This window comes from Dermacentor silvarum, chromosome 10 (genome assembly GCF_013339745.2).
Source record: "Dermacentor silvarum isolate Dsil-2018 chromosome 10, BIME_Dsil_1.4, whole genome shotgun sequence".
NCBI classification, from domain to species: Eukaryota; Metazoa; Arthropoda; class Arachnida; order Ixodida; family Ixodidae; genus Dermacentor; species Dermacentor silvarum.
In genome coordinates, this window is record NC_051163.1 from 22,541,266 (window position 1) to 22,569,158 (window position 27,893).

General features: G+C 48.6%; 1 protein-coding gene across 3 annotated transcripts in view; it reads right to left on the minus strand.

Annotated features, from left to right (window-relative positions):
* Positions 1-27,893, minus strand: part of LOC119431067 (transcription factor AP-2-epsilon-like) — a 172,717-nt gene that overhangs the window by 49,967 nt on the left and 94,857 nt on the right. For 2 of the 3 annotated variants that reach the window (XM_049657793.1, XM_049657792.1), the window contains exons 2-3: positions 13,445-13,843; positions 8,722-8,937 (exon numbers count right to left, since the gene is read on the minus strand). In XM_049657793.1, coding sequence (XP_049513750.1) covers positions 8,722-8,937; positions 13,445-13,843 — 615 coding nt within the window. The remainder of the gene's footprint in view (positions 1-8,721; positions 8,938-13,444; positions 13,844-27,893) is intronic. The other variant, XM_037698529.2, reaches the window with a different exon arrangement.

The following is a 27,893-nucleotide window of genomic DNA, read 5'->3' on the forward strand; positions in this document are numbered from 1 at the left end:
TTTCATTAGGCAGGACAGAGGTGCAGCTCACTGGTAATATGTAATATGGGTGAATGAAAAACCTTTTATGAAGATTTTACTTAAGAACGCGTTATCTGGCCATATCCACGTTTTAGACGAAGCCTCGTACAACACCAGCCAACACGAGCCTCGCAGACATATCCCGTCATTCCCATGACGGCACGTCGCCCTTTAAGAAACTCGCATAGACGGTGGCGCCAGATTACCCTCTAGGTGTTATAGTGAGAAACTCTATGGCGGCGCCTGACATTCCTACACATTCTTTACACGTTGTTGCTAGAGTATGGACAACTTTCGCCAAGGGCTGCTGCCACTTCATGCTCGCTCCGTTGTTTCCACGTGAGGTGCGAGAAATAAAAGTTGACGTGACCGTAACAATGCCTCATAAACTGTGATAACTACTGGGAAAGTGGCGCCCTCTCGGTGACCCTCGGTTTTGGCGCCAACGGGCTGGCAATTAAAAAAAAGAAAGATCACAGGAGGTCATGGCTTAACCAACTAGCCCAACCTAACGACGTTGACGAAATGTACTTTGCAGTCATTCACTTTGGTATAGCGGTCCTTCCGCAGCCTGTAACTGCTTCTCAGTTCATGGCAAAGCTGCACGACAACATATATAGTGAGATAGGAGTCAAATAAAGAGGTTACGTACGAGGACGCGGGAGAGGAGAAGTTCGGTGAATACGCACGTGCCTGAACTTGATTTAGAGGCCTCTTTAGCGGCGCACAGAGCGCGCGGAAAGCCAGTCGCTAGCACGCAGCAGAGGTCGCGGTGGGGGGGTCACTTGGGGCTCTATGTAAAGAAAGCGCGCGATTCTTCGAAGCATTTGCGCCGCCCGTTCTCGAAGAAACGTCGTCACGTTGTGGCGACTCGAAACAGCGCGCTTGGGGGACGAGGACCACCCCGAATTTCCGAACTCCGGAACATAATGACTTCTCGTATTTTGCTGCTTCGGCGCCTAAATGTAAGGGTCTACGTAAGGTTTATGCGTGTAAGGGTCTATATATGTAAGGTCTACGCCCATATGTAAGAATATCGGCAAACGCCGTTTGTTGTTCGAATTGTCGCAGAAGATTGTACTTCACAAAGAATTTATGGTCGATTGGTGGGGTTTAACGTGCCAAAGAAACACACGTAGTACATAATTTCCAACAAAAATCACCAGAGGGAGCGCCAGCACCAGTGGCCTGCGGGAGCTGCAACTGTGAATGATGGGCATAGTACATAGATTTGCCTAAACCTCATCCTTCTGGTTTCAAACGACTTCGCGATTTTGCAAATTGATCTTTTCCAACAACACATTGGGTCATAATAACCACGACTCACAGTGGATTGCGCATGTGCGCAGGGACTAATTGTCCTACTGTGTTATAAAAGTGCGAGTGCTTGGAGATTTAGAAAGATATGGCGCGATAAATAACGTCACAAGTACGTTTGAAGCCACAAGCGCGAAGACTACAAAAATCCACGTCCTAACCGTCATTCTCATGGTGCAGCTGAACGATCGCAGCGTCTGAGTTTGAGGCCACTATGAACAAGACCATGACCTCAGAGATCGAACGGTGCACCTCGAGATCGTTGCAATCTTGGAGGCCGTGTAACTCAGAGGTTATGAGCGACGCCATTTTGTGAGGGGGCTCCGGAATAATTCTGACCTTCTGGGGGTTCTTTAACGAGCACACTCTGAGCGCCGTTGCCTTTCCTTGCGTGTGTGTGTGTGTCTCTGACACAGTGTGGTAATTAAAGGCAAGCGTTTATCCATTCCGCCCGCATCGGAGTGCGGTCGCGACAGTGGGAAGCGAATCCACGACCTCGCGCTTAAGCATCAGCCCGCCCTAGACGCTGAGCCGCCGCGGCTGGTGTGTGCGCGCTTTTGTTTCTGCCTTCGTCGCCAATCGGCCATCTATAAAATGTAGGCTTTCGAATAAATGTATCTCGATGCTTCCTCGCCTGTTATGTTCGTGTTTTAAGCCATGTATACCGTGAACTTTGAACAGAGACACAAGAAAGAAAATAAAGAAATGACGAAGCTGGTGCCATGTGTGGGAAGGAAAAGGGGGAGAGGGCGCTTCGCTTTTTTTGAGCTTCCTTCCAGGAAATGAAATTTGCTAGGGCACGTTTGCCGGGCTGGTTGGTTTGGATTCATAATGGACGTGGAGCAACGCAACACGGCAGGGACCAAGAACAAGAAGACACATTTAGCTGACACATTTTAGTGGAAAGTTAGCGCTGTGTATGTGTCTTCTTATTCTTGCTCCCTGTCGTGTTGCGCTTCTCAATGTCTACTATGAATTCCGTTCAGGAGCTCTTTAGATTAAGTACTCAGCAAGTCAAGCCTGGCAGTATACAACCACGTCGAGTTCCGACGAACAAGCGCGATTTTGGATGCCCCCTTAACACTGACTGCAGTAGGCCTATTGTATAGGGCCACGTCAGAAACGCGTGTGCATGCCCTACCTCGCTCAGCGGGAGGAAGTGCGGTAGGGTAAGAGGAGGATGTCGATGCCACGGCTCGCTCCTGCTCGCTAGTGTTTGTGCAAACGTAAGTGGGAAACATCTACAATCTCTTCCGCCCCCTCTATTTTTCTTCTCGACACGCAGCGCCACATCGTTTCGCACGTGTACGCGTCAGCTGCCACAGAGGTCGCACCGAGAATTTACAGGTCTACGGGGGGGGTCGAGCCCCACATAAGTTCATCGCAGCGAACGCACCTGGAATGCGTCGCGATAAATTCGCACCGCGGGTCGCCTAGCAGCGGGAGTCTCTGAGTCCACGCGGTTGTTGCGAACGTGGTTCGCGCTCATTTTCCTTTCCAAACTTCTCGATACGTCTCCATCGTATCTCCCAATGGGTTTTCCCTCGTCTCCATCGTCTCCATCGCTGGAGACGAGAGAAAACCCATTCTCAAAGCGAAATATGATATTCTAAGAAAGCTTCGTTCACACTGAGTGTTTTTACATCTACCGTCGCTTTGTGTTAACTATAGTGGCGCTGTTTTGTACGCGCTGTGGTTTCGACAGTTTGTATAACTGTTGACTTGTCTATAGACTGTTCTTTAACATTATAGCTGCAGACACGTACAGTACATATAGGTTATACTGTATGTACAGTACGTTATATGTATATGTTACATATGCAAGGGTATTAAAGTTAGCACTGGCATTCAATGGATATTATATGCTTTCATTTACTAGGTAGTTTTCGGTTCTTTTGGCTATATGAAGTCCATATACTGTCATAGAAGAAATCTTCAAAATATTAGTTTAGTCAGCACTGCGTTGTCCATGCAGTTTCTTCGGAAAGTCGGTACACATTAGTTAACAGAAAATGCGAGCCAACTGGTCAGTAGGCTTTACGTAAACAATATACTAGAGACAAACTAGAAACACTGAATGAATGTTTTTGCACGGGTCTGGCCATGTGGCGTGTTTTTTTTTTGTTTTTTTTTATTAGTGGCATACAACATTTATTTAAAGCAACGCATCAAGCTAGGGACTGCTACAAACGCCTTATCGGATAACTCCGCAGTGATTTTGACCTCCCGAGTTTTTCAGTTTTTTTTTTTTTTTGTCTCTCTCATCGCCCACACGAAGCATGGCACGCACGGGCGTTTTCGAAGGCAAAAAAAAAAAAAAAAATGGAGGCCCACCTACCACTTTTTTTTTTTTTCTTGTGGTAACGATGGGGCCCTTACGTCAGTTTGAGGTCATGGATTTAAAACCATTTCTGTATAACAGCTATCTTTGTGAAGTAAAGTGCTCGAAACTTGCTGAGTGAAGTCATTGGTTCCTTTTGAATACAACGCAGTTTGCCAAACCCGGCTAACTATAGCCTAGCCACCAAAACCAATGACGTCAGAGGCGAGCCGGTGCGAAAGGTCAACGTCAGGCGTCATCACAGGTCATCCATCTTTTCTTTCTCCGTTTTTTTTTTGTCTCTTCTGCTTTATCAAGCCGCTTCTCACGGTAAGCTTTGTCGTTGCTGCTATTGCAGAAACGTGGTCTACGCAGCCTAACGTTAAACTTTAGCGTCCCTTTAATGGGCGTCTAACCATTCATTGGGCCTTACGGGTCAATAAATTATCCGCTCCAGGAAGAGCAAGCTATCGGAACTGTGACCCCCGCTCAGCGTTATCGGAGAGGCTTTATCGGCTCAGCCACCAATACCAAGGATACAAAATGAGATGGTCAAGCCACCGTGCAGCCGAAAAAAAAAAAAAAAAAAAAACGCTTGCTGCGGCTTCTCAAAAACAGTGAGCAGCACATCCGGTGACAGAATTAACACGTTGTGTAGCCGAAGCATAGAAAGAAGCAAGTGGCGTGTGCAACAGGTCACGCGCGTCTCCGCCTTTTTTCTAACGTTCACACAACAAGTGACCGATTACGCACTTCCAAGCGGCGGCCGTCCGTTCGGCGGCGAAACCGCTGAAACATCCGTCTCGATCATGTGAACGACGGCGATGCCTCGCTCGTCTCGAATTATAAAGACGCCAGGAATTGGAGGGCAGATAGACAGAGCTTGGGTGCGCGAGAACGAATGTACGAAACATATAAAAAAGAGAGAATAAGAAAAGGCGGGAAAACAATAAGAAAAGAAAGGAAAAAAGAAAAAAAAAAGACAGCGCGCGTACAGGCGTGCGGCAACTTTTTGCCGTCCGCCGCCACTTTCGCGAAAGGGATACCCTTGGCAAGATGCCAGCATCGCCACACCGGGTCTAATCCGCCCGATGGTCGTCGAGAAAGTGTTTTGCGGCCTTCCTTGGCGTTTGGCGAAGGAGAAGCGGCGGCGGGACATTCGGCTTGACCACTTCCTCCTATATACCGACGCTTCTTCGACGACATTCCGTCGTCCGTACGGCTCTTTTTTGTTCCTTTAGTTCCGTGCAGCGCCACGCGAGCGCCGCGGAAGAACGCGGCTCCTGATTTCACAATGCGCGCGCGCGGTTTTAAATACGGAGACGCTGCAGCGTCTTTCGCGGCCTCTCTCTGGCCCCTTCTGATTGGACGAGCCGTGTGGTTTGTAAACCGCTGCTGCTCGTCCAATCTGAAGAGCCGGAAACTCCATAGCGCGCTGCATAAGAAATACTGTCACGCGTACATTGTTTAGCTCTTTGCCGACGACTGATTTTACGGAGTCAGACCGAGTCAAACCAACGTAATTGGCAATCATGCCAAACCAAGTAGCCTGCCAACATTTCTTTGCCAAGCAAACATTGCCACGAAAATCGGCTCGCCGTATGTACACGATGTACCAGTAATAAATAAGTTGTGAGATTAACAACATCTCCGAGCAAGATTTTTGTTTGGATACGTTATTTTGACTTCAGGTTGAATTAGCCCGACCAGAAGGGCAATTTCGTCACGATATTTTGCTTCCGGAATATGAAGCACGTGAGACTACTACTGTTCGCGCTACTCCTCCCCAGCCAACGTTTTTTTTTTTTTTTTTTCGAGATTCTGTGCAATTCCTCCATTCCCTTCTCTCTTTCTGTGAAACAAGGCCAGTTCACGGAAGTTCGACATGGATTACAATTCGATTCGTTTGTATCACCTGTGGCTGCTAACACCGCATGTCGCGTCCGCGTTTCAGCGACGAGCAATGTCACGTGCAACTGCGTCGAATGTTTGTCTGCGTTTCGCTTCGCCTATCGGTGTTCTGAAGCACCACGTTTTGCACGCAAATATGATTAACATTTTTTTTTACTGCCCAAGAGAGAGAAAGAAAAACAAAAGCATACCTCGTAAGTCTCATAAGTCATATAATCGCACATCACCTTTCGAGACTCCCATACGTGCATCTTCGAATATATAATTATTGTAACGCCTTGGTTGAGGCGAAGGGAAGAGGAGGAGGACGACGAATCTTTTGGTGCGGAGCGCAGAACGAAACCGGTGCTGGACTGATTTTCCTCGACTCTCATTCATCATCTGTAAATAAAAACGCCTCATCCGTAACAGTTTTGTGGTGGAGGCTATATTGAAGCTCTGCAAGACCGTCAACCCTCGCATGTTAGAGGAGGACAAGCTCGGCCACCTCTTAAAAGGAATTGCTGAGGATGTCTATCACTTCCTCATCGGCAAAGAGACCCTTAGTATAGTAGCTGACGTCATACGGCATTGTCGTACATTCGAGACCCTGAAGATGCGGCGTATCACGCCTAAATTCGGTCGGTTCCCGAATGTGACTACCGTTTCAAGTGTTGTACGGGAAGAGCTCACCCGACACGTGCACTCGGACCATATATATAATTAAAACGCGGTTTTACGTGCCAGAACCACAGTATGATTATGAGGAACGCCATAGTGTTAGGGGACTCCGGAATAATTTCGAACACCTGGGCTTCTTTAACCCGCACGTAAGCCCACGACGTGTATTTTGGCATTTCAGCCTCCATCGAGACGAGGCCGCATATCCGAACCCACAACCTCGTCGAGATCAGCAGCCCAACGACAAATGTTGTGAAGGATCCCGTCTCTAACACGATTGTCGCACTGCGCACTTTTGATCGCCATCAAGCACGATCCGGATCGAATTTCTCGGTCGTGATTAGTTCCTTTGGGCAAGCTGCGCGAGGGAGCCAATCGCAGATGATAATTTCGATCTGGATCGGGCTTGATCGCGATCAAAAGTGGTCATCGTGTGATACCGGTATAATGTTCCAGCAGTGCTGCACCGAACAAGAGGAACTCGCAACCCCCCTTAATTCCGCACTTCGCGCGATCACACGCACGTACACACACACACACCGCGGTGGAGACGTATAAAAAATCTGCTGCGTCTCGGTGGTGGCGGGGAAACAGGCCTCGTCGTGTATAGGAGAGCGGAATACAAATTGCGCTTTCCCAATCGACAGAAAGAAATCGAGGGAGCCAACGAATAGGGGAAGGGGGGGGGGGGAGGGCAAATGGAATGCCAGGCATCGCTAATGAGATTGACGACGGCGATACACGGCCGAACGCCCGCGAACGCAGTCCGGACTCCGTCTGTATCGCTATCTGTGTCGACTCGCACGCAGGCAGGCATGGCGCGCGCGCGAGCACCCGCACGCGCAACCATACCCACGTGGATACGCGTGACGGAAACTTCGAGACGTCCCTCTTTTCTTACGAAGTTTTTTTTTTTTTTTTTTTTTTATTACAAAGAAAGGATTGCCAGGTGCTCGCTTGACCGGCACACCAACGAGGCATTGCGATTGCGCCGAAAGCGTGCTGCCGTTTCCAGTCCTTTATTTTATATCCCTTTTCTTTCTTTCTTTTAGCGCTATAGAGATTCGGTCGCCACAGCAACAACCTTCGTGTGGGCGCGTGGAAGATTTCCCGCTACTGGTCGCTCGCCGCTGTGACGTACACACGGCAGAACGGGGACGGCGCGGCGCTGACTGGAAGAGATAGGTATACGTATTCATACGAAAATCTGTCGCGCTAAGATTGAGCAAATTCCAGCCAATCCTGATGTTGGACGTATTAGCGAATACGACCGACCGATGGCAAACAAAAGTAACAAACGAGAAGCTTTGTGAATTCGCCCCCATTGGATCGTGTTCAGAGGGATCGATTTTGACCAGCCGAATGTAAATGACCCCCTCCAGCGCACTCTGGAGCACTCGAAAGCGACAAGCCTAATCTACTACCATTAGCTCACGTTCGACGTTGCGAACAGCGTAGATAACGGCACCGGTGATGCGAATGGGACGGACACTAAGATTACCAAAGGATTTTTTTTTTAGTATTAGCATTTACCGGCTATTTGGTTCACGTTTGACAGTAATCAACGTTTTTTGTTTTGTTTCGCTAATGCATTGAGTAGCGCGCTGGCCTCGCACGTGGAGAACGGACCTTGAAAAAAAAAATTAAAAAATGGCCGTACGCGTGCCTCAATCTTGTTGGAAAAGCAATAACAAAAAACACGCGCGTGGTGTCGAATATACGTGGTAAATTGTCCCCCAATGCAGTTTTCTTTTTTTGTTTGTTTTGGTCATGAGCTTGTACCACCCTCTAACTGCGTCGCGCGATAAAGGTAGAGCACATAACTGGACGCCTAATTGATTCTGATTGTATCTGATTCTGCGGTTTTGTTCGGATGAATTCAGGCAGCACTGTTCCGTTATCAAAACGGTGGACGCAGGAGTTCTCGCAATCTTTGGTATTTTTCCACGTTTTTCTCCGTGAGCCACCAACTTGTTTCGATGGTGTTTTGCTATTTCGTTACGAACTTGTTTTGACGATGTTTGCTTATTTCTTGGCTGATATTTTTGGATGGACGGACATTTCAACGGCTAAACTTGCCCATTTCACAAATTCTGTTATTGTTAATCTTATGTTATTGTTTCGCACTTTAAATATTTCAGTCTGAGAAGATTTGATGATTTGTAGGTTTTTCTGGCGCAAGGGCCAAGTTTGGCTAAAGAGCGCCAGAGAAGATTTAACATAGAAGGCACGCATGCTGTCGGTGTTTTGTTTCACGACATTTGTTCAACGGACTGTCATTATCAAAAATTCCGAGCAATAACTTTGTGAATAATGTAAGACAAAGTGCGCGCAACTTTAGTGGTAAAAGAAGCATTTAGTCTCTACGGAGGGCTTGCGTGGTTGTGTGGTTCGGAATAATTTTACGCCACACGACGGTCGGCGCCGACACCGCATTTTTTCGCGACACGGGGCCCTTAACGCCGTCGCGTTAAACAAAAATGCGCACGCACCTCGAGGAAGTCGTTTCCGTCGTCGGAGGAGCAGGGGCTGGTCTGTCCATCCTCGACGATGCCTGGCGGTAGCCCCGCGGCGGCTCCATGCAGTCCCAGCAGATCCTGCTCAGTCAGGTGGTGGTGCGGGTGATGCACCAGCACGTCGGGCCGCCGAGGGTACGCTGTCGGTTCGGTTCTACGCCCTTCGCTGTACGCCGGAAGGTGCATGTTCGCCTGCGGGGCACAAACGCGCACAAAAGAAAGACGCTCAATCATCGCATTCTGCGACTCACTGCGTCACGTGTGACCGTGTTTGACATGTCACGTGTGTGACACGTGACAGCGTGTTTAACGTGTAATCAAACTGAACGTGAGAAATAAAGTGTCATGTCAGCGTTAACCGCGCAGCGACGGACGAGTCTGGCTTGCTGCGTCACATGCGGCGCGCGTCATCGCATGGTCACGTGTGACCACACTGAATGCTGGAAACGGGGTAACGTGACGGCGGTGTCTGCGCATCGCCGGGCTTAGTCTAGCATACTGAGTCACGCTCAACGTGTCTGATGTTATCGCCGGAAGATGTCGCCACCATCATGACGTCCTTGTCACCTCATCACTGTAGCTGCGTCTGGATAGCTGCGTCACATGTGACGCGTGTCACCACAAGTGCATGACGTATCACGTCTGTCAGGTGACACCACTGTGAACGTTAGGAACCGGGTGTCTTGACATCCGTATCACGCTTTCGGCGCAGAACCACACAGATATACTGCAAACGAAAACAGAACTCTGTTTTCCACCTGTTCTTCATTCACAAATATGTGCACAAACCAGCGTTAGAATATTGTATTAGAAAAATGTGCCGACCAAACAACTTGGGATATTGTCGAAGCAGCGTGAGGTAGTGCGTTTGCGTGATATGCGCGTGAGTATAGCGTTGGTCAGCCTGTCAAATACACATCATTCAGTCCTGTCACTGTTGCGAGGAGGATGCGTTCGGTGATATTGATTTTAATGTCATTTGACACAGGTGTTGAAGGTATACGTGCAGTCAAAGATTACGTGCAGTAGTCAGGCCTGATACTACACGTACTCTCTGGTTTGGCTGATTGGTGATTTCGTCTCATCGTGATAATGCCACGAATGCATATGTATACATCTTTGTGAACAAATATTTTCGTTCCCGTGATTCCTGTGTAACCCTGCGCTGAAAGCCTGCCATGGATTCGCCATTCCACCATGTCCGAATCGGCACCTTGTTGTCATACGACACCCTTCTCTGCGAATCGCCGGGCGTACTCTGGATTGCTGCGTCGCATGTGACACTATAGGTATGTAGCATGTCGCCGCCATGAAAACGTATGAAAGAACCAGGGTATCACGACATCCCTGCCTTCGTGGGCTTCGCAGTATCTTCACGATGTCGCAGTGCTTATAAAGCACAGCGACATCGCAACACGGTCGTGTGCTGGCCAAAATATCATTATAGCGTATGAGTGCGTTAGACCCTTGCGTTAAAACCCTTGCGCTGGCACATTGTGCACCGATATCAGGATAGGCCCACCCACGCCGTGGAATACTCTGCCTCCGAGACCAGCGCGATTTATTATGAGAGTAACGCTACTGCATTAAAACTTGACATGAGAGGGTTTCCGCTGCCCTACGGAAGCACTGCTCACATCGTTACTTCATTTTTTTTAAATTATTTCCCGGGGTCGGCGCTGTATGCTCTTTTCCTTTCTTTTTTTAGTTTCACCAAGTTTTAAACCCGTGAGTGCACGCTTCCGTCAAACCTTGGAGTTCGTGGCCATTGACCCCGTCCTGTGCTAAGGAGGAGGATACACATACCAATAAAAAAAAAGGGGGGGGGGGGGAGGGACGAGGGCGATTTACGGCGTTCTGAAACGCAAAGACATCGTTTTCACCAGAAGTGCAGGCGACACACGGAAGGTACAAAAGTTCGAGCATAACATATACTGCCGGCCTTCCCGAGTTTACCTTTCTTTCTTCATTCGCCGACGGAGCTATGGCGGGCACGGCATTAAGGATTCCGAACTGCTTCTGACTGAATACGTGCCTTGTTTCGAGAACGTTTATAGACGCAGTCAAATGTATTCAATACGAGCCCGCAACTGCTCAATGTTTGTTTCAGTTAGCCAAACACGACACGCGCTCGAGATGGACCGTGCTAGCGCACGTGGAATGGCTGCAGCTCCGAGGGACGCGACGTCAAACGTCGTAATAGCAGAAAAAAAAAAAAAGTAGCGCGGTTGGTTGGACTTGCGAGCAGCTTCCTCTAACGGCTTTGAATAAAAGGGGGCAATAGAAGACCGAAACAAACTGGCTGTTTCTCACAGTGCGTGTGTGTGTGTGCATAACCAACACAGCCACAGGAGCATCACTGTGTGTGGCGGGTGCACTGTGGATACGTGAGAGGAATGGCGGTGGTCCTATACAGTGAAGCAAGAGGGGTCATTCTATAGGCACGGAGCGTCACCCCCATTAAGAGCATCGCGAATGGCACGCATTGGCGTCACGCGGCGGGTCTGCGGTGACTTGGTCGTTATCTAAACGGGAGCGTATGCTAGATATTCTAGATGCACTGAAATGTGGAGATGTGCGGTCGTTCCTTGCAGGAGCGCCACAAGTGTCGATCCTTCTTATCTTCTAGCTCCGCAGATAAGGAGGCAGGGTTCATTGCCAATAGATAGGTAAAACGCGGTCGGTGCGACCGTTGCACCAAGGATCTGCAGTAGCTGACGTAAGCGTCACAAGATGATGTTATCGCTGCTGTGCTCGTCTGCCACCGGTATTCCGGAATCTGTAGTACGTTACCGGAATGGCTAACACACTCTATTAGGGAGTTTTTGAAAACAGCGGGCCCGAAGTTAGCGGGCGCAATAGGTCATGCAAACAATCTCAGCGGATGTTCTGCGCATACCTATACCGCTGGTTAGCCGCTCGCTAACGGGAAAAGTGTTATTCGCGTATGTATAGTTCGTTATTATGTGAATATAAAGACTAGCAAATAACTGTGACTGTTTTGAATAACTATAATGTGGTCTTTTTTTAATGTTGAGGAAATTTTCAACGAATAACTTTAGCTTTGTTCACTTTTCATCACTGAAAATATTTGCAAGTCACCTCAGCTGCAACGCGCACCTTTAGTGGTTGGGTATACAGATCTATAACAAAGGAAAGAATGGTACCTGTGCAGTTGCGCTAACTTTAGAACGAATGTTGTATAGAGACGCAGTCCATGCACGACTATCGATGCCCAGCTACGCATAAATTGCTGCCACTTTAAAGCAGAAAAAAAAAAAAAAAACGATCTTGCTTTGCTCAGGGCAGCGTCTTTAACGGTCGGGTTTACGGAGTTACCGTCCAGGAATTGGATTGATTCCTAGATCATTACGGGTTGTTTAGAAGCCCCTAGTGATATGGCAACGGCATGGCAATGAACTCTACAAAAATGAAATCTCAATGGAATTGATGCTATTTTTGTTGGAACTGAATGGACACGACATGGCATCGTTTTCATAGGTGTCACTTAACTTCACCCGTGGAAGCTTCGTGCGCATGCACGGGCACACAAGCGTCTTCAGGCATTTCTGCCACGTTATTAGAGAGCTTTAGTGTTTCGGCAAATTTCTTACCGTTTGCAGATTACCGGGTTATCGGAGGCGTAAACATAGGATGCCGGGTTGGTGGTGCCACCTGGTGGCGCAGAGCTCAACCAGAAAAGCACAGAGCTATTATGGCAGTCACCACGTGTATTCTACTTCGCTGCTGGTGTGTATCTTTGAGAGCGGGGTAATCGTGAACGCAGTGCCTATTCAAATGTCATTCGGACAAGAATACTCATGGAACACTTAATAATCTTGGTTAAGGTAAATACCTGCTTACGGTGTTTTACATATCGCCCATAGAGTCGAACGAAAGAAAGTTTATCAAGCTGGCGAAGATTCATGGGTAAGAAACGGTGGGCGCATACAAAACATGACCACAAGAACAATGAAAAAAAAAAAAAAAAAAGAAGATGCGTGTGTGTGTTCCCTTGCTTCTTCTGTCCGTATTTTGTACGCCTGCATTTTACGTTCCACGAATCGACCACAGGCTCGGACTTTCAATTCCACGTAAATGAAATGGAAAGGAATTACGACATCATATAGCCCGTTTCACGTAATGGAACTGAGAGCCTTATTCTGCGATGCTGGCACATACTGGTCCGCCTGTACGAGATGTTGCTCGGGTATCCTGTGCTTACGAATTTTCGCACTGGCTGGCGACACCTTCAACTCCGCGGTACTGAAAGTACGGAATTACGTCGCCGCACCCCATCCCATGGAATGAGAATGGAATTGAACGCCATACTCTGCAATGCTGGCACATACTGGCCGACTGTGGGAGATGCTGCTCGTGTATCCTGTGCTTACGGAATTTCGCACTGGCTGGCGACACCTTCAACTCCGCGGTACTGAAAGTACGGAATTACGTCGCCGCACCCCATCCCATGGAATGAGAATGGAATTGAACGCCATACTCTGCAATGCTGGCACATACTGGCCGACTGTGGGAGATGCTGCTCGTGTATCCTGTGCTTACGGAATTTCGCACCGGCTCGCGAGACCTTCCTACTCCGCGGAACTGAAAGCATGGAATTACGTCACTGCACCCCATCCCACGGAATGGGAATTGAGAGTCCTCCGCTGCGCAAACGCTGCCATATACACACACATACACAGGCACTGACCGCCTGTAGGAGATCGTCCTCGGGTCTCCTGGAGAGCCCACGCTGGTGTCCCGCGGCCGGGTGCAGCTGGTGGTACTGCTGCGGTCCCGCGAGACTGTTGAGGTGGTGCGACGCGTACGGGTCGTGGAAGTCGAGCTGCTGCTGCGTCGGCGTGGGCAGGTTGTACGGGGGCGGGAAGTAGGGCGGCTGGAAGTCCGCCGACGAGGGCGTCAGCCGCGGTGGCGGCGGCGGAGGGGGTCCGCCGCCGAACGAGGAGCCGCCGCCGGAGCCCCCGACCAGGGCTCCCGGCGTGCTCGGGTTCGGCGAGCTGAGGCTCGTGATGGGCCCCAGGGCGGCCGCGGCGGCCGCTGCGGCGGCAGCGTGGCCGCTCACCAGGTCGCGCCGGTCCTGCGATGAGAGAGACACACACGACGGTCACTAACACGAACCAGAAGCGAAAAAGTTGACAGTCACTTAAGTATCCTTACGTGATTTGCATGACGACTTGTCTAAGATATCACCTTAAATTAAAAACTCCACCCTAATCTACCTTGCTCTAATTTGTGCCAACCTTAATCCACCTTAATCTCCTTCATTCCCTTTAATCCACCTTAATCCAATTTTTGCAGTTGGCCAGGTCAGTTTTTTGGGTGTGGGCCACGGCGTCCGGCCGACGCTGTTCACCGTTCAACTGCTGGATCAGTGCGAGCCGCAGCTGATCCAGCACCGGGAACGTGACGTCATTACTTGGTCACCTGGGGTTTGGTACCATCGCATCTTGTCTGTCTCTTCTCGCGCCTTTGCTTTTGTTCTAGTTGTTTGCGCTCCAAGTTAAACATATGGGCCACTTGAACAGCGTGATTTCCATCATCAACAACGACCGGCTGTGAGAACACGCGAGTTCTTCAAAAAACTGGAACATACAGCAACCTCGCTGCGCACTGCAAAGAATGCGCATGCTCTCGAGAGCTGAGCGACACAGCGACAAACCAAAGAACAGGGAAAACTAGTGAAGCATATACAAGACAGCGACAAAATGTACAGCGTGTGTAAGCACACCATCAATTAAGTTTGTTTGATAAAGAGGTGGAACTCTTGTACGGTTGCACGCTTGGCTGTGGCAATTGATATGAATTGATATGGCGTCGTGATTCCCTTTCCCGTTAGCTGAACTCCAGCGCTTCGTTGTTCGTGTTTTGTCTTGTCCCATCCTTCGCGACTTCGATATGTGTCAGCTAGCCTACGTCAACGCTTTAGATCATCATCATCATTATCATCATGATTTATCAAACACTTAAAAGTCCATTTCTGAAGTAATACATAAGAGAGAGAGAGAGAGAGAAAGCAAGGAGAGGAAAGGCAGAGAGGTCAACTAGAGAAGCGTCCGGTTTGCTACCCTACACTGGGGGAAAGCAGGAATTGAAAGAGGAAAAGAGGATGACAGTGAGCACTGATGCACGGGAGGACTATAAACGGCCAATGTGGTCGCTGCACTTCACGCATTCTTCTAGTGCACGAAGTGCTTTTTATACCACGGAAGGAGCGAAGAAAATATAAACATATAAGATTGAAACCAACGCATTGTGAGCGCTGACCAGTGGGTACCCTGCCCGTTGGATAAAACTGTGTACCCCGGTTCAAGTGCGCATGTTTTCATGAAATATTGCTCTTATATATAATACAGAAAAAAAATACTATTTTGCAATCTGCTTTAGTATATACTCGACCATCTTTATAGACGAAACGCTGTTCGCCAGCCGCATCTCGAAGGTGTTTTGGTTCTCTGAGAACGACGCCAATGCGAAGTATACCAACTTACAAGGAAATATGAAGAGAGAAGAAAAAATAAGAGGAAGATTGACGTCACGCTACGGGCCTTTGCAAGCCAATTCTCCATGAAACCCTTCGATTTTCTTCCCCCAACCGTGTTTCCCTAAAGTCGGCCCAACACGTGACCCGGCGCTCGGCGTACACGGCCCAGTGTGTTTGATTACCGGTAGGCTTTAACGAATGCTCACTTGTTCAGGTGCTTTACGAACCTACCACTGTGTGGGCAATTTCTCCCGCTATGCATGCGCAAGTTCTGGGCTGGTATTTTGTAGCGATGCGTTATGCTTTATTCTATACTAGTCTTATCATCCACCGCTCACTGCCGGCTAATCCCGTTGATAACGTGAGCGGACCGTCACTCTGACCACTGACCAAGCGCGAAAAGCGCGAAAAGGCATTAGCATCGGAAAGGCATCGCTACAAAATACCAGCCCTGTTGTTCATCGCAAGGCATAAATTCACCATCTTCTCTGCAACGTGCGAGCGTGGCTACCGCATGATGCTGTGGCTACCCGGGTTTCTTCTCTCTTTTTTTTTTTTTTTTTATACGGAGGAGCGTGCTGTGATCGCGCCGGTGGAAGCCACTTAAAACCCACCGTAACATGATCACGTGCTGGGCCAACTTTTTCTAGCATCAGTTTTATCAGGTGACGCTCCCTTCTAGTTTTCTTTTTTTTTTCCTTCCTCCATGACTGGAATGCTATTCTGGACATTGCCAAATTCCGCCATGTTGCAGTTTTTGAACCATTCAGAGAGGCCGTACGTAGCAGCTTCGCGGGCCAATCAGAGCTGATAAGATGGCGAATTTGCCAGTGTTTAGAATGACATCTGTCGACGCTGCCAAATTTCAGCGTATTGCAGAACGCCGCCATCCTGCCATCTCTGATTAGGTTGACAGCGTGGCTACGCCATCCCCGATTGGCTCAAAATGACAACATGGCGGAATTTGGCAATGTTCCCGGTAATAGCACGCCGGTGTTCCCATTCACACAAAAGCACCACAGCGCCGCCTCTTTCCTCTATAGGTTAGTGAAAAATATATATATATATATATATATATATATATATATGGCGTTCATGAAGGTCCCAAAATGAGTCATTTTTAGACGGGTCTATCTACGCGTCCACTATAGCGCCAGCGCGTGCAGTATATCATTTGTTTCTTTCCGGTATCCCTAACACGCTGCATTAGAAAGTTTATAGCGTGTCCGTCCGATATTCCAGCAAACGCGGGCGGTTTGCCGGATGAGCGGCGCCGTAAAGTGAGCGGCTGTAGTCGTGAGGCCACCTGGTGGCACAGAACTCAGCCAGACAAACACAGAGCTATTATTGGGGTTAACGAGTGTATTCTATTTCGCTACCGGCGTAACCTTTCGGCAGCAGCGTAATCGTGTAGGTGCTGAAAATTTACGCCAGCAGCAAAATAGAATACACTTGGTTACTGCAGCAGTATCTCCGTGTTAGCATGCAGGGTTGAGTTCTTCGCGACCAGGTGTCATGAAACGCTCCGGCCGCTCACATTTTACGCCTTCGCCCATCCGGCAAAACGCCCAGTTTTTACCGGTACACCAGACAAGCTAAAGCTCTGCCCCATCCGGCATAACGCCCAGTTCTTATCCGGTACACTAGACACGCTAAAACTCTGCCCCACAGTCCGGCAAAACGCCCAGTTTTTACCGGTACACCAGACACGCTAAAACTCTGCCCATCCGGCAAAACGTCCAGTTTACTGCAACTCTAGAGACGCTAAAACTCTCTATTTACCCTGTTTGTACTAGCGCCAGAGTTCTCTCGGGTTAATTCTTTGCAGTCATAGCATAGGAAACATATCGCCATTATATGACGATGTTTGAAAGGCACTAAACGTCTCGTTTTGCCGGTCTTACTTTAGCACTCGCATTGAGCAAAACTTTCCTATTTGCATTTATTGCTCACTTCCTCGATTTTCGTATCTGCATTTACTGCCCTAAACAATAATAACCGAACACGACCAGCGCATTCAAAAGTTTTGTTTCTTGCGTTCAGAATGTATTGATTACTTGTATTGCAAAGCTGGAAAACATTCGCTCCATGTCATTGGTCAGTAAATTTTTTTTTCTATAACCCCTCTTCACGTAATGTTCCGTATAAGAAATTGCGATGCACCTGAATAATTAACTTAATTAGTTAATTAAAAACTGCGATGGGAGCAGCGCGGCCACCGCACCAACCCTCTCCCGTCCAGTCGTCTCGAGGTCCCCTGCAAGGGCTTCCGCCGGCCGGGGCCGGCTGCGACCCGCGTCCCCCAACGTCTCGATTCGCGGCGCGAGCGGAGGTCGATATACTCGGGGAAGGCGGTGGCCGTTCTCGCGGTCGATCCACGCCCCGACACCAACGCCCGATCCGTCTCTCTCCATTGTGGCCGGCCCGCACGGCGGCAGCCTCTTCCGGCCCCCGAGCGAGGATCGAGTGTGGCTACCCCCGAACGAGCTTCCGTTCTCTTGACCGCGCCCGTTCGATGGGAACGCGGCTACCGCGGCGGCGGCGTCCACCGCGTGTGACAAGCCCGCGTGAAACCTAACCTAACCACAATATAGGGGTGCAAAGAGTAACCCTAATTTGGTCGAGACCGGAAGAGTGTTCTTTCGTAACTTCATTTTCATTCGTTCGGTCGCAAAGGGTTCACAACTAGTAGGGGGGGGGGGGGGGGGGGGGGGTACGCGTTTCTTTAATTACTATTCTGCGCTGAAGCCTTGCGCCGGTAGTTCGCCGGTACAGTCGAGTTTGAGTTTGTTGCTTTTCGAACCACTTTGACGCACAAAAGAGTTCTCTAACCTTGTTGGGTTGATTCTTTAGTGCATTTGCGTTTTTGTATTTTTTGAGCATGCAATGGTGTTCTTTTTCGCAGGTAAACACTATCTTACATGCAGCTACTCGTTCACGGTGTATATAGCATATATAGCAGACAACTCAGAGAGACGGAGCGAGATCCAGGACGTCGCTACGTTCCGCTCCCATGGTGCGCGTGACCACTGTTCGCGTCATGACGTCACGACACCGACAAAGTGGTTCGTAGAAAAGCCATTATGGTGACTTGTTTAGAGCGTTCTGTGTCTCGCCAGTATCTCTCCTCCTGCTTCGACGTCTAGGACCTTGATTTAACATAAAGACGGACAATAGAAAATACCGTGTCACAACTATTCCAAATCCCATTAGTAACGTTAACCATTAAATAAAAAGGAGCACCGTAGTTGCTAAAACTGCAAACGACACCAGCGAACACGAGGGACAAACAAGGAGCCCGATAGGATCACGAGGCTTGTCCCTCGTGTCTTCTTGCGCCCCCGTTTGCAGCCACGATAAATTAACCAACTAAAGTCAACAATGCGTCTTGATTTTTTTTCTTAAGCGCGCACACGCTCACACGCACGGACAGGCCGACGGAGAAAGAAGTAGAACGTTCCACTGCAAAGTGCTTGCGAACGGAAAATGCTACATCCCACGACCTCTTCACCCGTCGTCGCCTAAGTCCGCTAGGATGCACTCCGCCATGTAGAAACGCTTAGGGCAAAAGCGTAAAATCTAAGAAAAAGACGAAAAAAAGAAGGAGCTAAAGAAAACAAGTGCACGGGGAAACACAAAAGGGCCGTCCGTGCGCGAGAGAGTCTAACGGGTCGGCGATTGAACAAAAGCAGCGTTTTTTTTTCGCTCGCCCGCCACGAGCGAAATGCACGGATGACGGGATGACAGCGAAGCTACCGAAAGCTTGCGCGCGCCGTGGTCCTCCTCACCACGTACCATGTGCCCGCGAGAAATAATAAAGCCGAACAGTTTCCGCAGGCCCGCCTGACCCAGTCACGCGCGCTTCAACCTCCCCCAACTCCCAGAGAAGCAAGAAACATGGGTCTTTCTCTCTGGCTTCGCCGTTCAAACATTGCTCACTGATTACGGGACAGGAAAAAAAACGCGGAGAACAAACAGCCCCCCGTGTGTTACCTTAATTCGTGGTTGGCGTTTTTCTTAGGCTGCGAGAAAACTCGGAAAACAATGTGCTGGGAAAAAGACGAACACAAGAAAGACAAAAAAGAAAAGAAGTACGGAAACGAAGGAATTTCACGAAAGGCGGTCGAGTTCAGGGGCTCGGAACGTTTACCAAGCGGCGACCACGTGTTACAAAGGCACGGTTGATTGAAAGCAGGCCAAACGCAGTACGTGTAGTCTGAACGCAATTGAGTTGCCGCGCGCACGCCGGTCCTTGAATGGTTATGATTTACATATTTCAGCGAAATTAGTTGTTGGCCCCAACATACATTTGGTCCGTAACCACCGACCGAGATTAGACAAATAGTCAGCCTTCAGGATCAAATTCGACTATTACACCTGTTAAAGCTAGAGACGGCGCAGTTGTTCTGGTCAATTTGCGTGCCTTGTTATACGCTTCGAAAACAAACAAACGAAAAACATCTGCAGCTTAGACATAAGTAACGTTAACTATTCGTCTGGCCAGAAGTAAATCAACCATATAGGAGGCTTGTCATTGCGATTGCAAGGCTCCGGTTAAACTAGCTCCTGCAACTTTCGTTCGGCTATGTCGGACTAACTGAGGCGATCAATAGCTTCGAAAGGGCACGCTGCCACGTAGTGATGTGCTTCTCGTACGATCAGTTACCGCTGCTAGAGAAATACGACTTGAGCGAACATTGTTTCAAAAAAAGCTTTAGGATGAATCAACTTCCGTGATACGTCTCGGCGAACGACAATTGCAGCACATTGTAATAGGCAAAAGAGGAACACTACAGTCAGTGCGACCCTTTTAAATGAAATTACCCTACATCGCCAGTCTCATTGATTTTTTTATACTCCTGGTCATCACCTCCTGATCATCAACTCATGAATTGTAGCAACCTTTCGGGGCCAAAAGGTCTGAAGTTTTCAAGTACGAGTTCCAAAGCCATGACAAAACTATTTTCGAGGATATAAGCATCATTATGTTTATAAGGTTGAAAACAAACCATTGCCTATAACGGGCTCAAAAATAATTTCGCAACAAACAAACAAAGAAGAAAGGGGTAAATGACAAAGAAAGACTTAAGCAAAGTACTGCGAACTATCGCAAACAAGTGTTTTACATACCACAAAATCCGCTAAGCGAATTGGATTGCCTTGAACTGTTTGTTCCTTGTCTTTACATTGTGGCGAGATGTCCAAGCGATGTTCATGGATTTTTATAAACTGCGTCAAGTCAAAGGGCTTTCAAAGGGCCTTGAAAATGGCATTTTGATATTCGGGGGTTTTCAAAGCTTTCGGGGAGCGCTACGAAACCTGGAAGCCCGGCGGCCACGTTCACCCGAAATCCCTTTGGAGAGCTATCCCAGAATGGCTTCTAACCGGGCTTCCTAGACACGGCTGTACAGATTCAAATAATCTAGCTGTTTATGCGTATCCACATCGAGCCGCAGCTCTAGACAGAGACCAATCACGTGCCGTCGAGGCGGTCCCTTCCAAAGCTATCGATCATTGGCTGGCTGACCATAGCAACCGAGGATGCGCATAAGTATATGAACGCGTTAATCGGCACACAAGGTCCGACATAGACAGCGTGCAGGTGGGGCGTAATAAAACATAACTTGCAACTTTCAAGACTTACAAGATGCTCGCTGTGTACCCAGGCTTTGGCTTGGTTTGGTGTACGGCTATAGCCACTACGGCGGATCGGCAATGAATCGGGCGGTAGTAGGTAAAAGAAAAAAGAAAAAAAAAGGAAGAAAGCCTAAAGAGCAATGTGTAAATTAAAGGTAAGATATTAAATGACTAATTCTCGTTAATATCAATTTTAGGGCCATATTATAAAATACGGACTATTAGCGTTCTTGTTTTATATAAAGAAGTTAACATGGTACTCTCGCATTGTCCTTCTTTCTTTTAGACATTTAAGTGGAGTACGTTTACCTGGGCCAATTACTCACAAGGGACACCGCGACCGGCAGCTTTACCGCTATCCTTGAAAAACAAAAGTGCGCAATCATTGCATTCAACTGGTAGTAATAACATATGGGGTCGAAACTTGGAGATTTACAAAGAAGCTCGAGAACAAGTTAAGGACCGTGCAAAGGGGTTATGGAACGAAAAACGTGAGGCATAAACTTTAGGAGACAGGAAGCCAGCGGTGTGGATTAGAGAGCCGAACCAAGTTAGCCGATGTTCTAGTTGACATTAAGAGGAGTTGGGACAGGCCATGTAGTGCGTAGGGTAGATAACCGGCGGATCATTAGAGTTACAGAATGGGTGCCAAGGCAAGGGAAGCGCCGTCGAGGACGGCAGAGAACCAGACGGTGTGACGAAATCAGGAAATTTGTTGGCAAATGATGCGGTCAGCTGACGCAAGACAGGGGGTAATTAGATAACGCTGAGAGAGGCCATTCTGCCTGAAGTGGGCATAAATATGATGATGATTAGTCAAGAGTTCGACGGAATACCAGTCTGGTTTGGTAAATGCATTGTTAAGAATGAAGCAGGTCACTGACCAAGGTCAAAATAAAAATGCAAGAATGACGTGTCGCGATCCGCAGGCATCCCTTGTTTAAAGGACGTTTCGGGATTCGTACGGATCCCTTGTTTAAAGGACGTTTCGGGATTCGTACGGATCCCTCGTTTAAGTGACGTTTCGGGATCCATACGGATCCCGAGACTTCATTTTATTTTTACTTTTGACCGTTGTCAGTGACCTGCTTCATTCTTAACAATGATGATTAGTGGTGACGACGACGACGACGATCATGATGATGATGATGACAATCTTTTATTTATGTGCAAGATAATGCAGTTTCGCTCTCCTTCTAGGCGATTAGGAAGCGTCGCAAAGTTGAGTTGTTAAAGGAAGTTTCAATATTCAGCGAACTGCGAAATTCAGCGAAAGACAGCTTGGGTAAAAGAAATATAGCATTGGAAACAAGGGGTAACATATACTATATATGAGCTTGTGTAACAAAGTAAGACCTGGAGAACCCACAGAGCAACTCATATGTGCGGTCAGCTGTCGCACCAAATAGGTTGCACCTTTGAAGATTCAAACACCGAGCGCTTCTCAACAAGTCCTAGTGTCTGCGACGAAGAAGAAGAAGAAGAAAAAAAACTATCTCAAACTGTGCATAAAAGAACGCAGTAAGGTAGCCTTGATTCGGATATTCCGTTAGAGTCCTGCTACTACAACAAATAGTACGAAAAAAAAAAAAAACACGTTCTACCCATTCGAAACGACTTTCAGCTCTCGGGCTATTCCTCGCGGCTCTGCCTGCTTCAGGAGCTGTCGTTTTAGCGTCTTTTTCTGCACGTACAGCAAAACGCGAGCGAATAACATTAAGAGGAAGAAAGAAAAGAAACGGACAACGAAAGGGAGGCAACAGCAAAGCAGACACTGTGGGAGGTTGCAATGCAGCCGACCACGAAATGCGGGAAAAAAAAAAAGTGAAGTTACAGTGCAAACGGTGGTGCTTTCTCGGCGACGCCTTTTTCCCATTGCACGCACCGCTGATTCCAGAGAAGACGGAACGCGTCGGGCACGCGACAAGGCGACCAGGACGAGCCCAGCCAACGCCACCTAGTGGGCCGAAGCCGCGCTTCTAGCAGATGTTACCCTTTCCCTCACTGCAGGGTAGTCAACCGGACACTGATTCCTGTTAAGCTCCGTTTACTTCTACTTCTCTCTCTTCTCTCGCTCCCAGTCCGGCAAGTGTACTACTGCTCCGAGGAAGGCCTCGGGGCAAAGCCTTCATATTCGTTCCCCGTCATTAAAGCGGGAAACATGCGTGGGCGTAAACCATCCCACACACCCTTACGTCTACACTCGCGGACAACTTCCTGTGGCTATGAAGGGAAAGCTACAGAGGCAAAGTGCGCCCAAGCTGAGAGCGCTTCTGAAAGGAGTCCGGCGTTTTAATCCACGTCGGTTTAGGCTGGGAAAGAGGAAACATAAACGCCTTATTAGCAACATTTAAATAAGACAGAACACAACACTGAGTGTAAAAGTTAACATATTTCAGTCGATTTCAGTTTGTGTCTCTGAATTGTGATTAAATCCGGTTTTTATTGCGTTAGCATTAGGAATGTCAAAGTTGAAAAAAGTTTGTGAAGTGTGGGAAACCGGTCACGTGGTACGGGTAGAGAGAGAACGGGAGAAGAGCTTGGGAGAGCATGGATGTGTGTATATATATGTATGTATATTGTAACTTGGCCTGCTCCAGACCACCGTCAGTTGCACTTCGCTCCTCGAAGAGCAGGCATGACGTGTGTAGAGTGAGCTCCTGAACACCATCTTGAAATGCAGTGAAGGCGGTTTAAATCGTGGATCCGGAACCTCAAGGAGGTGTGGCGCAATGCTAACGCATTTCTCTCACATTTACCGCTAAATCGTCGCTGGGATTTTTTTTTTTTTTTTATTCCTCAGCGAGCCTGTCGTCCTCATGAAAGGTCACGGGTGTACCCCACAAGAAAGAAAGAAAGAAAGAAAGAAAGAAAGAAAGAAAGAAAGAAAGAAAGAAAGAAAGAAAGAAGAAGAAGAAAGAAAGAAAGAAAGAACAAATAACAGGATCGCCGAGAGTGAACGACGGCACTTCCACAAAGCCACGACAGGCTCACATCGCAAGCTCGCCGTTCGAAATGTGGACATCGCGCCTTCGCCGCTCCGTAGGAAGCGCACCGTCTTTTGTTTTTATTTATTCTCCGCGCTCCCTCGCAGCGTCGCCCGAGCCGAGGAGAGCGAGAACGCAGCAACAAGGAGAAGCAGTAGAGGAAGGCGACGAAGAAGAAGAAGAAAGCGGCCGGCCCGTTCTCGAAGCACGGGCAGAGGAGGAAGGGAAGCGAAGCGCGCGCGCGGGCGCTCACAGCAGGTTAAAAATCGGCGCGCAGGAATAAATGGCCGGCGCTCCGAGAAAAACACTCGGGGCGACGCCCTAGGGAAGGGCAGAGCGGCGATGCACCCCGCATGCCGATCGCCATCGACATCGCTCACTCGCCGCCATGCTCGCCGCCGCCGCCTCCTCCTGGTACTTCTCTTCCTCTGGTCGCTGCTGATATGCTCTCTCCGCGCAAAGAACAGTGCAGCGTATCGAAAGGCCCGTAGAGAGTTCCTACAACAATCGCTAGAGGGAAATATGGCGCTAGTGTCAATGGGAGCTGGTAGGATGACGGTTCAGCAAGCGTCTCCCATGCTGGCCGTAAATGGGTATAGTGCATGGGGGGTTTACTTTGGCCGGCATTCACGAAATGTTCTTGCGCTGGAATTGCTCGTAAGTGCAAATTTGAGTCAATCCGGTTGATAAGCGTATTGTTAGCGAAGACGCTCGGCCAACGCTAAAAGTAATTACGAACGAAAGCTTCGTGAATTCTGCCCCTTGTGATTGGAGCATCGTAGCTTAAATTGCTTTTGCGCCGCGAGATCCTGCAAAACTAGGCACATGGATATGCCTAAACTTTGTCCTGGCTTCAAACAACATTGTGCATTGGCGAATTGACCACATTAAGCAAACTATCGCGTTATAAATGTAACAATTCGCAACGATACCGCATGTTCGAAGATACATATTTAATCCGTTAAGACGATACGATTGCTTGGGAATTTAGAAAGATAAAGCGTGATAAAAATGAAACCACAAGAATGTTTAAAGCAAGAGGCACGAAGATTAGACCAGTCAATCCATCATTCCCATGACAGCTGATTGATCACAGAGTCAGAGTTGCCTTTCGTGGGAAACTCTAAGGCGATAGCGACTGTATAGCCACGGCCCACAGTATCAGATTTGACAGAACCAATGTGCAGAGCAGCCTGCTTTTAGCGGAAGAAACTCCTTAGCATTGAAGCCCTCCTTGGAGCTCAAATTATGATACAAAATCCAGCAGGCTAGCTTTCCGCGATAGATATACGTATCAGGCGTCGTATAATGCACGTTTGCCTCAGAAAGAGGAAGAAATGATGAAGTCATATCGACTTCAATAAAGAGGCGTTTCCCCTCAAGCGGGAACGACCCTGTACAGCGACAAGTCTAAAGAAAGCGGCGTGGGTGTTTTTACCTTACGATTGACTGCCGGCGAATTCTCGCCATATGTGTACCTTGCAGCCAATGAAGGAAACCACCCTTACAACCAATCAGAGCTAATGATGATGATTAATGAGGTTTTGTGGCAAATCAGAAATGGCAATGTGGCGCAATATTACAATGGCATATAGAGCTAATATTACTCGGCTGTGCGAGTGTTGCGGGTGCATCGTAATGAGCTGTAATATTACCCTGCGGTTTTGCTTAGAATACATGTCAGATGCTCTTGTAGAACTGCTGACTATACTATCCAGAAAGACAAAAAAAAGAAACTTTGGGGCTTTTGCGTGCCAAAACCACGCTATGATTATGAGGCACGCCGTAGTGAGGGACTCCGGACTAATCTTGACCACCTGGGGTTCTTTAACGTGCACCCAATGCACGGTACGCGCGCGTTTTCGAATGTCACCCCCGTCGATATGCCATTTCAGAGTCTAGCCATATTTGAAAAGAGCAGAAAGTCGAGTTTGTTCGGGCTGCATAGTTAGATGTACAGAGTACAGGGACACAGTGTCCGCTCTCGTGCCCACGTTGTGTACGTCTAATTAAAGTTATAGACGCATTTACTATAGTTAATAATGATGATGGTGGAGATGATTTATTGGCATCCCATTTGGAACGGGGCGGCGACAAATAGTCACCTAGTCTGCTTCAGTTAACCAGGTCCAGCTACATGCAACTGCTACATGCAACTGCTACATGCAACTGCTACATGCAACTGCTACATGCAACTGCTACATGTAACTGCTGCATGTCGGGACACCTGGTGGAATACTACGCAACTGCAATGCAAAGTTTGCATCTTAGGCCACGGGCCATCCTTTCTAATAAAAGTTTCAATCAATCAATCAATCAATCAATCACGTATAGACGCTACCAGGCGCACCCGTCACATCGCGCGACAAGCGGCCCGATACGATGTTCTTCGGTCCGCAGCGCCACACCGACCATTTCCCGTACCACCAGTTTCTCCGCGCGAAGCAAGCTTGAGAATCCGAGCTGCAGCTGTGAGACGACTGCGTATAGCTCTGACAACACTGCACTCTTTTAGCGTAGCAGTGCGCCAGCATGTACGCTCAGCGGGCTGCCGAGAAACGCGTTCTCCTGCACTTCGGGGCATTGCGAACGCCGGGGCGCATCTGAATGGCCAGCGAGTGCAGTGGCGTTGCATCTCTTCCGGCTAAATCCGCAGTGCTTCGTACACTGCAAGTGCGGTATCTCGATGAGACAACGCGCTCGGCGCGTAGGCGGGAGGCGGAAGAGCTGCCTGTGTGCCCACGTTTCCTGCACGCCCCGTTTTCCCCCATTGTTTGTTAGAGCACCCGCGAGAGAGGTGGTACCGCGTGTATAGCTGGGTTTGGCGAAACCCTGGTCGCTGCTGGAAGAGCGGATCGAGATAGGGTCTCCCGCGCCGAACGCTATATACTTTGTTCGGCGTTTCGTCGCTATATATGACTCGAAACGTGGCGCCTGGAAATTGTGAGGGTGTAATGCTTGCCACACAAAGCAGGGACATTAAGTATGTCCTTCTTTCCTTCTTTCTGGGGTTTTACGTGCCAAAACCAGTTCTAATTATGAGGCACGCCGTAGTGGAGGGCTCCGGATTAATTTTGACCACCTGGGGTTCTTTAGCGTGCATTACAACGCAAGCACACGGACCTTTAGTATGTGCTACTTACCTCCACCATCCCCCCCACATGAAGTAGGGTAGCAAACCGGACGTTGTTCCGGTTCACCTGCCTACCTTTCTTCTTTTACAAGGAAACGCTTCTGTAGCACGTTAGGCACCCATGCTATCCGCTTGATGTGCTTGCCCTGAAATCTCGCTCTCCTCAATGATTGATTTTATTTCTTTATATATTTATTTATTGATTGATATCATAACGCAGAAAGCTGGGCTAGATCGAACGGAGACATTTGAAACCATTTGAGCGCGTAGGAGAAAAAAAAGAAGCCCTGTAGAAGAACATTGAAAAGACGGCAGGATTTACTTCAACTAACCAAAGCAACACAGAGTCTATGAAATGCCGTAGCGGCATCTTCCGGAATGCTTTTTGACCACCTGAGGTCATCTGATGTTTGCTCAATGTTCGGCGTACGAGCGTTCTTGCTTTTCTCCCTCTCTAGATTTCCCCGTGAGCCGACTGCAAATTGAGTTACATTGCGACTGTTCGGCATCCTAACAACTTTAGCATATCGCTGTTGCCCCCCTGCTGCTCTACGCATGCGCACTTCAGTGCACCAAGCACCTCCTCCATTTCGCAACCACTGTCTCTCCGTCGCGCGGGATGCAGGCCTATTACGACGGCTGTGCCCACAGCGGTGGGGCCCTGAACCGGAACCCAGAGCTGCAAGTTAACCTCCACACGCCGACACTAATCGCCTCACGAAGAAGTCGTCCATCAGTCGAAGCGTCTTCCTCTCGCCACTTCGAATGCGAAGCAGGGTGTATAAGACCTACAGAAACGGTAGTGTATAAGCTATTCGAATGTGGAGTCTTAATCGTGCGTCCGGACAACTGCTGCATGTTGTAACCTCGGCTAGGCTAGTTTCTTTTG